Below are 12,908 nucleotides of genomic sequence, written 5' to 3'. Positions count from 1 at the left end.
TTTTCTGAACTCTATACAAAAATTTAAAAAAAAATGATAAACAAATGGTCAAAACTTTTGCTAACATAATCAAATGAATATGATGGTCACAGAATTAAATGTTTCATTGATATATTCACACACACTTCCAAGTCTTCAAGACACATTATTTTATTTCTATATCATCAACATTAATTTGACAAGTCAGCTACTTCTTTTTCTTCTTTTTTTTTCAGTTTTTATATATCGGTCCTTATAATAATTAGTATCTTTTCAGTTCACTTCATTTTGTCTTTGACTGTTGGACTTGCTAGCTTTTTGCCATATTGTCGTTCAGGCTCCTCTTGAAGATGCAAACATATGTAGACTGGACACAGTAGCCTGAAAATACAAGAAATTCTAAGATATAAAAACTATTCCTCGTTACCATATTTTCTCTGTTACATGTTACAAGAAACAACTTCCGCTTACCAGATTGCCTTGTCAGATGTAACCAGAGACAAATTCTGCTTACCAGATTATCTTTGTCAGATGTTGCCAGCGACAACTTCCGCTTATCATATTGTCTTTGTCAGATGTTGCCAGCGACAACTTCCGCTTATCATATTGTCTTTGTCAGATGTAAACAGAAACAACTTCTGCTTATCATATTGTCTTTTTATACAATGTATTTCATTTTAAAAAGTCTGTTTTTCCTGTTGTACTTAAGAAAATGACAATAATTTACAATAACATACTGGCCATTCACTCAGTTTTATATGAAATACACACATATCATTGTGAAAGTAAATTAAAAATATGCATGTAGTGGTTTTACCAACGATTTCAAAAAATAAAATTTCTTTCAATTAGTATCCATGTATTCAGCTATGGTAGAAAACTGGGTAAAACAAAACAAGATTCAGTCTATATGGATTGTGAGAAATCCAATCAGTTATTTTGAGTTTGTTATATAACATCTAATAATTATTTAAATAACACTAATTCACTGAATATTATGATTATAAACCCACCTTGAAAATATGAAACAGATAAGTGAGTTATCTCCCTTTGATCATCCAATAATGACAAGATAGTTGTTTGACAAATTTGATATTTTTGAGTAATAAAGAATGTAATTCAAACTTATAATCAAGCATCAAAATATACATTGATAAGGTAGCAGTGTACAGTAAAATTGCCCATTAAAATAATGCATATGTCGCAATTAAGACAGTCATACATTTGTATACAGACTTTGGTTGAACCTGAACAATGCTAAATAGTTATGAGTCTAGACAAGATTTTGTGTATGACAGAGTGACACCAGTAAACCTCTGTTTGTTGTAGAGGCCATAATTCGGACTAGCTCTAAGTCACAATGTTCTTATCTTCATACTACATATACCTGAAGGGGTGTTATCCAAGTATTGTTTGTGTTATTCCTAATTAAGTGAACCCAGTCTTTGGGCAGATACCTTCAGCCATGACCTGTGACAGACAGCAGCTGTGGTAGAATGTTGGTCTGTTTTAGGAAGTTTGCTGTGTCCAAGTATTGTTTGTGTTGTTCTTGGTGAACCCGGTCTTTGGGGAGTGGAGGCGTCCTCAGCCTGTTACTGCAACTGTGGTACAATTAATGTTCTGTTTTAGGAAACTTTTCGTGTCCATGAGCTGGAATTCTCCAAGCTGGTCCTTGGTCAGGTCGTTCAAGAATATATATCATAAGCTCTATCCTACACTCAATCTATCAAAAATAAACAAATATTATTAGATTATCATTAAATTACACATATAATTGTATCTGGCTTATCAACAATTGTGTTTACATTTTAACATACGTTACGAGTGATTAGTGGCCACGTCAAAACCAATTGAAAATTTATCAGGAATTAAATACCAAATTAACATCACATACATGTAATTTGCTTTCAAATTACCCTTTATATAGTTCCCCATTCTGGTGATAATGGTCAGATGTCACAGGATGTTGTTAAAGTCAGTGGTCGGTAAAGTCAGGTTTCACTGTATATTATAGGTACCCATAATTTCAAAAGTCAAGAAATTTAAATTCTGTTGCAGTTATATACGCTTTGGACTATATTTTGTGTGAAATGACTAAAGATTCTTACATCATTACTAATGATGATATAAGTGACGATATTAGCAAGATCATCATAAGTTTTTTATCAAGTTGAGAATTTTTGATATTCCACTGGTAAAAATGATAAATTACCCGATATTTATCTCTGACTGACCTAATTTTCAAATCTGTAGAAGTTGATGAACTATTTATCTCACCTGTTGAAATCTGTTACCTTATTTTCTCACCTGTAGAAATCTGTGACCTAATTTTCTCACCTGTAGAAATCGTTTACCTAATTTTCTCAGCTGTAGAAGTCTGTAACCTAATTATCTCACCTGTTGGAGTCTGTGACTTAATTATTTCACCTGTAGAAGTCTGTGACCTAAGTATCTCACCGGTAGGAGTCTGTGACCCAATTATCCAACCTGTAGAAGTCTGTGACCTAATTATCTCACCTGTAGAAGTCTGTGACCTAATTATCTCACCTGTAGAAGTCTGTGACCTAAGTATCTCACCTGTAGAAGTCTGTGACCTAATTATCTCACCTGTAGAAGTCTGTGACCTAATTATCTCACCTGTAGAAGTCTGTGACCTAATTATCTCACCTGTAGAAGTCTGTGAACTAATTATCTCACCTGTAGCAGTCTGTGACCTAATTATCTCACCTGTAGAAGTCTGTGACCTAATTATCTCACCGGTAGAAGTCTGTGAACTAATTATCTCACCTGTAGAAGTCTGTGAACTAATTATCTCACCTGTAGAAGTCTATGAACATGTTCCAGGTGTTTTACATTTGTACTCCTCCAGTTGTGCTCACATGCTGAGCTGTTTTTGCTGCATTTGTGTCAAGTCTGTGGCTATCATCTGAAACACAGTTGTAGGTGTGGCATTTTCATTTAAAGTTTGTGACAGAACATAATCTACAACATTATAAGTAAAATGAATGTAATCATTGTACAATATTGTGGCCCAGTTTTACTTGGTAATAACAACAGATTTATTTGTTTTTCATCTCGTGCTAATCCTACACAATTATTATACTTCAAAGATACAAAAGTATCTTAATGATATACCAAATCAAGAAGTCCAGAGGGCCTGTATCGTTCACCAGGTTTATTTGAGCAAACATCAAAATAATGTTCATGTTCAATTCGTTCATAGCTTTATTTGTTGATGTCTAACAATGCTATATATATGGTTATGGGGTGGGGATCTCAACTGCTTCAAAGATATAACACGGAAACGAAGTCAGACTTAACATGATTTTGTTTAAAGAAACTAAGTCCCTTGGGGTGGGGAAAGGCCCCAGGGCCTATTCTTACGACAGGATTGTGTTCATCTCTTGATGCCCAGCAATGCTATATATGGTTAGAGGGTGGGGATCTCAACAGTTTCAAAAATACATGAAGTCCTTTATAGCAATATAGTCAAATTGCTCCCTTTTGCCCTACCCCTGGGGGTCAGCCCTATCATTTGTATGAATTTGAATCCCAACCAACTAGGAAATTGTTACCACTGAAATATCAATGTCATATGTACATTGCTTAGTTCCAGAGAAGAAGTACATTTATATAAGTTCAATATTTCCAAATGGACCCATTTGGCCCCACCCATCAGGCCCCATCATTTGTAAACCTTTGAATGCCAGTCACATATAGAGATACTTCCTACCTTTGGTTAAATTCTGATCTGCGGTTAAGAAGAAGTCAATTGTCGATGGATGGACCCCACATGCAAGTCGACGGATGCCACAGTATGGCAAAAGCTGGCCTTGGCCTGTTGGACCAGGTGAGCTAAAAATTAACCACTTTGTATTGCTATACTTTGCATAAGTTTGGTTCATATCAGATGAACTGCACCTTATTACTGTTGCTGCTGATATATACCTCAAAACTCTGACATCTGACTCTCCACACCTTGACCTTTCACCCAGCAAACCCTTTCTTTTGACTCGCCATGTCTTGACCTTTCACCCTCAAAACCTTGACCTTTCAGTCTCCACACTTTGACCTGTCACCATGCAATTATAAACCCTTACTTTTGTCCCTCCGATCCTTGACCTTTAACCCTCAAAATTGTGACCTTTCACTCTCCAAACCTTGACCTTTCACCCTGCAAACCTTGACCATTCATTCTTCAAACCTTGACATTTGACCCTCCAAGCTTTGACCTTTCACCCTGCAAACCTTGACCATCATTCTTCAAACCTTGACATTTGACCCTCCAAGCTTTGACCTTTCACCCTCCAAACCTTGACCTTTCACCCTGCAAACCTTGACATTTGACCTCCAGGCTTTGACCTTTCACTCTCTAAACCTTGACCATTCATTCTTCAAACCTTGACATTGACCCTCCAAGCTTTGACCTTTCACCCTTAAAACCTTGACATTTCACTCTCAGTATTGTGTATATCACCCATGGCTTGATGTAGCACTTACGGTACATCCATCCTTTGATGCCATCATGGTACACAAAATGGAAGAGCTTCTTAAATTGGACTTGGCCAAATAAGGGGATGGATTCCTGGACAATGTTTGATTCATTAGGAATGGCTGAATTAAGTTATAGATACACACTTGCTACACAATTTAAAACCCAACATTTGACAGGTTTATAACCTTTTAAGGATATGACAGGTCTCCATATTCATGCTGCAATACTGGATGTTTACATATACACCCAGTGATATTTTGAGAAAATACCAGGTCATTTTGCACAGTAAAACAAAGTCATCTGACAGTTTGGAACAAATATCAGATATGTCAACATTACACCTAAATGTTTCAATCAAAATACCATTACAAGAGGCCCATGGGCCCTAACTGTCACCTGATGTGTTATAATTCTTTGACTTAGCTTTAAGCATGTTTGAACCCTGTGACCTTGAATGTAGGCCAAGGACAGTCCTTTGAACAAACATTGTACCCCTTCATGCCAGCATGCAACAGGGCCAATATTAAGTTTCTGGATCTCTTGGTTACTGAGAAGAAGTTGTTTAAAATGTTTTAGCATATTTGACCCCAATGACCTTGAATAAAAGTCAAAGGTCATCCAATGAACAAACTTAATTAGTAACCCTTCATCCCAGCATGCTACAGACCAAATATCAGGTCTCTGGGCTTCTTGATTATCAAGAACAAATCCATTAAATATTTAAGCATATTTGACCATAGCTGTTACCTTGAATGAAGGTCAAGGTCATTCATTTGAACATACTTGGTACCCCTTCACCTAAGAATGTTACAGACCTAATATCGGGTCTCTGGGCCACTTGGTTATCAAGACGTCATTTAAATTTTTTTAGCATATTTGACCTATGTGACCTTGAATGAAGGTCAAGGTCATCCATTTGAACAAATCTTGTAGCCCTTCATGCCAGTATGCTACATACCCAATATCAGGTCAGAAGTTGTTGACTTACATGGGGTCCATGATCTCAATTAATACAGATTTATTCCCCTTGATCTGAGAGTGCAGTATGACTGATTTTATCTGAAAATACAAATATAAACATTCACAGACAAGCAAAGCTTTGTTTTTAACAGAATTATTTCATATAGTATTTGGCACACCTTTTGAGTTATAAAGATTTAACTGCTGAAAATAATTATTTTTAAGATTGATAACAAAGGTGAAATGAGCATATTTAAAGCCGCTGGGATTCCAAGCAATATAAAAAATCCTGAGACCCAAGCCTGCTCAGATCATCATCAACACCTGCATGGAGACCACTGTAACATGCAGATCCTGACAACTACACATACAGGTTAATCAGCCAATTGATGCCAAGAGACTATGGAACAATGCTATTCTGGAGCATCAAGTGTGGACAGGATATCTGAAATTTGATTCTTGTTTAGCCTGGGTTACGAGGTGGAGGAAAGCCGAAATACCCGGAGAAAAACCATCGGTCTACAGTCAGTACCAGGCAACTGCCCCATGTGGGTTTCGAACTCGCGACCCAGAGTTGGAGGGCTAGTGATAAGTTGCTGAGACACATAAACCACTCGGGCCCCCGGAAGAACTCAAAGCAATGGGGATGGGGTTGGTCAGAGAGACTTCGGTGTAATACCTGCCAATATGTCATCCTTCGGCTGAGATCTGTAGGTTCAGAAATCACATCTGGTTCAACAGTAATCAAGAGACTGGTTTCTGTGAACAAAATGCAAATAAGTCACCAACTCAGACAGAAGGAACTTACATAAAGCATCGAGGCCAACTTTGCATTAGGAGATCTAGATACATGTGTCATTCGAGGAACCAGGCCCCTGTGCTAACTTATCAATCAGGAATGGACAATCTAAATTCATCAACTAGTGACCATTGATAAGTTACAGCAAATAACTGTGTGCTAAATATGAATGTGAACCATCAACTGTGCTAATAATAAAAATTTAATTAGAGTTTATAAATATTATATGTACACAATAATTACATAACATTAGAAATATTTCAATGAAGTGTAATATCACAGTTTATTTTTAGCACATTTTATTACCAGGGGTGTAGCTAGGCCAACAAAAATGTTAAGCCCAGGCGAGGGGTGTGGTTCCAGGGCAGAGCATTGGGGCTCATTTCCTCGATACTGTGGTGGTGGAGGATTGCCTCGTTGCTAGGCCTGGAGATGCTGTGGTTGAACTGGGTTTAGCTGCTGTGGCTGAAAGCTCGCCTGCTGCTGGCCATGAGTATAATTGGACTGATACCAGGACTGAGGCCCTTTCTTCCGTTTACCATGAGAACCTTTACCCTTGTCTGCTTTAGCTCCACTCTGCTTTGCTGTAGACTTTTATTGGGTTTTCTTCATATCTGCCATATCTGTTGTCAATTGCTGGATAAGTCCCTTCATCTCTTTCAGCTGCAGCCATATGCACAACAGGTTTGACCTTATCAGCTACCTTACCTGGAGTTGTCACCTCTTCCCGCTGCATCAAATCCCATTCTACTTAGTGTACTGCAATTCTCAGCTCATCAAACGGTCTGACAGTATCATACTTTTGACCAGTAACATCTTTGATTTCTCGTCTCAACCCAGACCAGAACATTGTACGTAGCATTCCCTCTGCATTCCGATCTGGGACATCTCCTTGTTGTACTGCCTTTTTCATAATATCCTCAAGCCTGCAACTCCATGTAGACACATCCTCTCCCTCCTTCTGACGAGCACTGAAGAATTTTGCTAACAAGTTTTCCCCTTTCTCAACTGCTCCAAATATGCTGTCCATCTTGGCAACAATCTCCCTGACACTTGCGTTAGGTCCCACATTCATCACTACCTTGCTGGCTCTACCCTTCAATGACCTCCTTAATGCTGTGGCCACCACTTCCACTCCATGTTTTACAAGCAAGGACCCCACCTCATATCGCCACACATCATAAGTGTCCTTTTCCTCCCCTGAAAAAACTGAAATCCTCACCGCAGGATTAAATGTCACAGTATGGGCAGGTGCCGGCTGTACATCAGGATCCACTTTAATAGCCTTTGTCTTAATCCATTCCTTTACAGTTGCCCCACTCACCTCATCACCTGGATTAAATCCCGTATCTGAAGACAGCACCAAGTACTCCTAACTGATCCTGAGTGAATTCCATTATGAATGTGTAAATTCCAAGTTATAAACAAGTAAACAACACACTTACCTGGTGAATATTACAAAGTCAAAAGCCTGGATGCAACAGTCAACTATTATATCAATATATGATAAATGAAATCAAATTAAATCTGAAATCAATGGGGGGAAAAAATCACATAGATAAATATAACACAACACCAGCATACATCAATAGTAAATATATACAACAGCGCAACTAAATCAACTTCTGAATAAATAAATGATCAGAAGATAATTTAAATGAACTGACTACTTCCTCACCATACACCAAACAAATAAACACGGAACATTCAACATAAAACATATAACATCAAACATATATCTGTCATCCTATATAGCAGTTCCAATCAGCAATGTCAAAGTGTCAATGTCAATTCGAAAGAAAATGTCAAGTTTCAAATGCATTTATTTTTTTTTTTTAAATCAAAGAAAAAATTTACAAAATATTCCTAATCATAACATCACTAAAACAGAAATCTATAATGTTAATGTTAGTTACATTCTACTAAGAACAATGATCAAGTTTTGAAAAAAATATCAACTGGCAAAAATAAAAATGAAAATCTAAAGTTTAAAAAAAAAATGTCAATGTCAAATTCAAAAGAAAATGTCAAGTTTCAAATGTAAATTTTTTTTTTAAGAAAAAAAAATCAAAGAAAAAATTTACAAAATATTCCTAATCATAACATCACTATAACAGAAATCCATAATGTTAGTTACATTCTACTAAGAACAATGATCAAGCTTTGAAAAAAAATATCAACTGGCAAAAATAAAAATAAAAATGAAAATCTAAAGTTTAAAAAAAAAAATAATGAAAACAAATTAGATCTTTAGAAATCAAAATCAAAAAGATCTCAAAGCAGGAAAATTCGAAAAAAATTATGTAAACAGAACCGTGCCCACAACAACATGATCAAACTGGCTATGAGAAACCGCTATCTAAATCTCAATAATCAACTTGTCAAAATCTTACTTGTCAGATCAGAGACATATGTAATAGGAGTGGAAAAATGCACGGCCAGACCGGGGTTCGAACCCAGGACCTCCGAACACTAGCCGGATGCTCTACCGATTGAGCTACCTGGTCGCCGATGATAGACACGGTCCAGTTCCGCTACACATAGAGCACACTGGGGTATTATCGACCGTTTAAGGGTAAATTCACTGCATCCGAGAGTTGCACTGTCACATACTGCTCAAACATCGATGATCCGATAGCCTCATTGACGAGCCATATTAATTGACCAACTGGATGCACAGACGTGTTATGACCTTGAGATAACCTTCGGTGTTATTCAATAATATATGCAGGGTATTATCGACCACTTCCGGGTATTATCGACCGTAAGAAAACTTTTTAAAGAATTGATAGTATAATTTTTTTTTTTATCGACAATATTTTCATCCAAACTTGCTATAACACACTCCTCGGTCATATACGAATCTTCTTTTAAAATCATAGTTGTAACTACAGAAATGTATAAGGTATAGGGTGTCGAAAACAAACTATGGAAACAAATACAAAATGTAAGTTGTTTCAAGCTACATGTATATAGGCCTTACAGACAGAAGTTGCACCAGGACCTGCAGTATGCCTGAATATCAGCATCCCGATTCAGGTTTATGAGAGTTGCAACGTTGCTGTACGGAATCTACTACCATAAACTGATATTTATCATCAATCTGATACGTAACCAGGTGCTAATTATTTTCAACTGTTTTGTTGATATGTTAATATGTTACAGTGGGATTAAAGCTTGTATCTGATTCATTAGGGACTGTTCTGGTAAATAAATATAAACACAAGTGTATATAAAAAAGATATAATCTAATAAATAAATCCTTTTATTGTAAGTTTAAATCCATCAAATTACCAATTTGATTTTGAATATACGGGTTATTTTGGTTATATTCCACTGCATATCTTAATTCTAATTGATCAATTGCAACAGAAAAAAATGAAATACGTGCTGGTGAGTGTATTCGAACTCGTATTCAATTGCAGAACAAATTCGTGGAACTATCACTTTATTTTCTCTTTTTTAACCATTACACTACCGAACAAATAGTTTACTAATGAGTCAAATATATATATAACCTTTATAATGTCAAATCATACGTGCGGAACTCCCATTTATTTTTGTATTTAGTCAACGGTCGATAATACCCTGCGGTTATAATTTCATCAGGGTATTATCGACCATCCCATTTTTCTTGTAGCTGACATGACTATCCCATTTTTCATAAAAAACATTAAAAATACTCATTCATATACAGTTCAAACAATAAAAACTGGCAGACTGTCTGCGTGTGCATGTTAAAAAAAACACTTTCATTTTCTCTTTCCAGTTAAATTATCCCGTAACGTTACGTTGTTTTGAAAGACCCGCGCTTGCCAGTTTCAACAATGTCATCCATTAGGAATTTAAAGGCTCTCAGAAATCTAAGGAAAACCTCAAGTTATTCCGAAGGGAGTGTGACGTTTACAGGGTCCGTATCAGTCACTACTGATGATCCATATTGTCTAACATATAATTAGTTTTACTCGAGTCCTCAGTGCAAAAATATACAGAAATATACAGCTGACCTGGCTGTGTTTATGTAATATACATCAAGTACCAACTAGCTATACAGTTGAAATATAACACAATGATTGCTCAGTTCCTCTGAGTAATCCTACAGTAGAAATACAAATATACCTAAACAGAGAGCTATTTATATTAACAGAACGGAATAATATACTACATGAAATAATGAGTGCTCCCTGACCAAAATGAATCTTCCCTATCTGGGGTTTATTCCGGGCAATATCACATTATACAACTATGATTACTTTATATATGAGGGTAAGAGAGTTTCAACACTCATTGACCGAGTGAGCACTCACTTTGACTGAGTGCTCACTTTTACCGAGCGCTCACTTCACCGAGTACTCACTGCTACCGAGCACTCACTTCTACCGAGCACTCACTGAGTACTCACTTCTTACTGAGCACTCCCTAGCATATATTTAACGTTAGGCATGTACGTACAGTACAACACTCGGGGCTCTCAGATACTTTCTTATAAACCACGAGCAGACCCAAGGCTATTGATATTAATACACTTACAACGTATGTGATGTACCGATCACATAGACTAACTAGAGTCCCCACGGAGAAGGGAAGCCTTACTCAGGCACATCTGCCTCCGTACTCTACCGTAAGTTATTACATACACAATAAGTACTTTGATATAGGGAAGCCTTGTTCAGGCACGTCTATATCTTAACTAATACCTTTTTGTCCGGCCTTATCTCGTTCGTGTCAGACGAAGAAGTGAACAATATCTAGTTTCGACCGCCGCCTTTTATACTCTCGCGAAAGGGAAACTAGCGCCACCTATTATAAAATCAGGATCTTTAGAACGCTTCTAAACCTCCTAGGTGTATATTACTTACAAACGTCTACCTGACGTCGAGACTAATAAACAAAGTAGAAGACGGACAGTCCGGAACGACAGGTAACATAACACACAACAGTGGTTCACCACACTAGTATTCTAAGTGATAGAAGCGATTGAATGACAAGACAAAGCTTCTTACGACTTATATCAAGCTTTAATAAGACAAATGGTCGATAATACCCAGTGGTCGATAATACCCCAGTGTGTTCTATATATATTACATGTCTCTTGTCAGATACAGTAGGCCTATCTTAAATATGTAAAATAAATATGGAAATTCTATCTCAATAATCAATAATAAATCAATTCATTACTTATCTCTCTGAAATACCACACTGAACACAAAATTATTTCAAAAAGGTTCGTACGCTTGTTCAAAACCAAAGATGAAATATAAAGTCATTCACTTGAAAACAGCACAAATCTGAAATAAAAAAATCACGAGTGTCTCTTCATAAACAGCTCTGCATACACTGGTAACATTGTCTGTGACAACTGTCAATAGTTTACCTGTATTGTCAATTGTTCCCGATCCACTGCTATGGTCCATGAAATAAACACAGATGAGTATTTAGCAAGGAACACCATCGCAGAAAAATGTTTATAAACACGACACAGAAAAAATCACGTTCTTCACCGGAAGCGGGTAACGTAGGTCAAGGTCGAGTTATAATGGTGGCACGTATTCTATATTATATCTGTCAAGGTCACCTTGACGTCATCGCCGGATATCGCTCCTACAGTTCGTAGACTTGCTATAGTCCGGTTCATACCTCAGACAATCGTCACTGCTGACTCCTCCTTAAGTTTTTTACGTTGGGCGCCAAAATGTAACAGGGTGCTCAAGCCTGCCACAGAGGGTTAGTAAAACTCCCAAAAGACCAGGTTGAGTTCATGAGTTTATTCTCCAGGAAAAAACCCTGTAAAAACATACAAATACACAATTTTAAAACTAACAATTCACAATACCTAATGCCCTTTACATTATGATACGTTTATAGCCCCTTTTTACAATTGATATATCTTTTATGGTGATATACAATTTCAGACAATTATGACTACATAAAGGCCATAACGGCTATAGACATCTATTATACATTTTACATATTACATTACAATTACCCTACACTAGAAATAACTTACATACCCTATCCCTTGGACAGGGGTTCCTCGAGCACACTTTCTGTTAAGGAAAAGACAGCCAAAAATAAATAACCTGCTTCAAGTAAACGTTATCCATTTTACTAAATATGATAAATAAAACCATTTAAAATTACCAGAACTTACCTTACTTTAAAGATAGAATACGGCCTCTCATTGCAAAAAGCACAACGGAGGACCTCACTATATATATATTTATATTCAACAATTATCAAAAATAGAAATACAGTTAATACAAATTCTCTATTATGATTATGAATTTATACTACAAACTTACCGTATAAGTTATATAGAATAAATTTGATATTACATTTCGTTCAGCTGATCAGATAGTTTTCAATAAACACATTGTTGAACTGTCTAACTTTTGCTCTAAAGTTTGAATTGTCGTAATTACTACCCCTACTTTACTCGTAGGTTGGAATCCATCCTTTACAGTATGTACAGGTTCTCGTTTTAGTCTTCAAAACTCTTCAACGATCTTGACCACATTGCAGCGTTCACTGTGTGCATGCTTTGTTGAGTTCATCTTGTTTAAAAGGTAAAATACTTTCTAACGATAACATTGTGCACTTTTAAAGTATCTCGTTCACAAATTTTAAATTGATCCGTCAAAATTTCAGAATCATTTAACCAAATTGATTACTTTT

General features: G+C 36.5%; 1 protein-coding gene across 16 annotated transcripts; it reads right to left on the bottom strand.

The window, feature by feature from the left end:
- Positions 1-228: 228 nt before the first annotated feature.
- On the bottom strand, positions 229-12,259 carry LOC117321264. Of its 16 annotated transcripts, none has more exons than XR_004531268.1 (7): positions 12,245-12,259; positions 11,608-12,017; positions 6,114-6,193; positions 5,433-5,533; positions 2,797-2,905; positions 1,367-1,702; positions 229-360 (listed from the first exon to the last, which is right to left on the bottom strand). XR_004531268.1 is itself a non-coding variant. In XM_033875734.1 (6 exons), exons 1-5 carry the CDS (start codon positions 11,645-11,647, stop codon positions 2,829-2,831), a joined length of 390 nt encoding a protein of 129 aa, XP_033731625.1. In that variant the 5' UTR covers positions 11,648-11,786; the 3' UTR covers positions 229-360; positions 2,797-2,828. The 16 variants fall into 16 exon arrangements, 1 of the variants encoding a protein (XP_033731625.1); XR_004531267.1 differs by having other exon boundaries at positions 5,463-5,533; XR_004531275.1 differs by lacking the exon at positions 6,114-6,193 and adding an exon at positions 3,713-3,834 and having other exon boundaries at positions 5,463-5,533.
- Positions 12,260-12,908: the final 649 nt, after the last annotated feature.

The sequence above is a fragment of the Pecten maximus genome, unplaced genomic scaffold (genome assembly GCF_902652985.1).
Source record: "Pecten maximus unplaced genomic scaffold, xPecMax1.1, whole genome shotgun sequence".
NCBI classification, from domain to species: Eukaryota; Metazoa; Mollusca; class Bivalvia; order Pectinida; family Pectinidae; genus Pecten; species Pecten maximus.
This window is presented reverse-complemented; position numbering and strand designations above follow the sequence as displayed.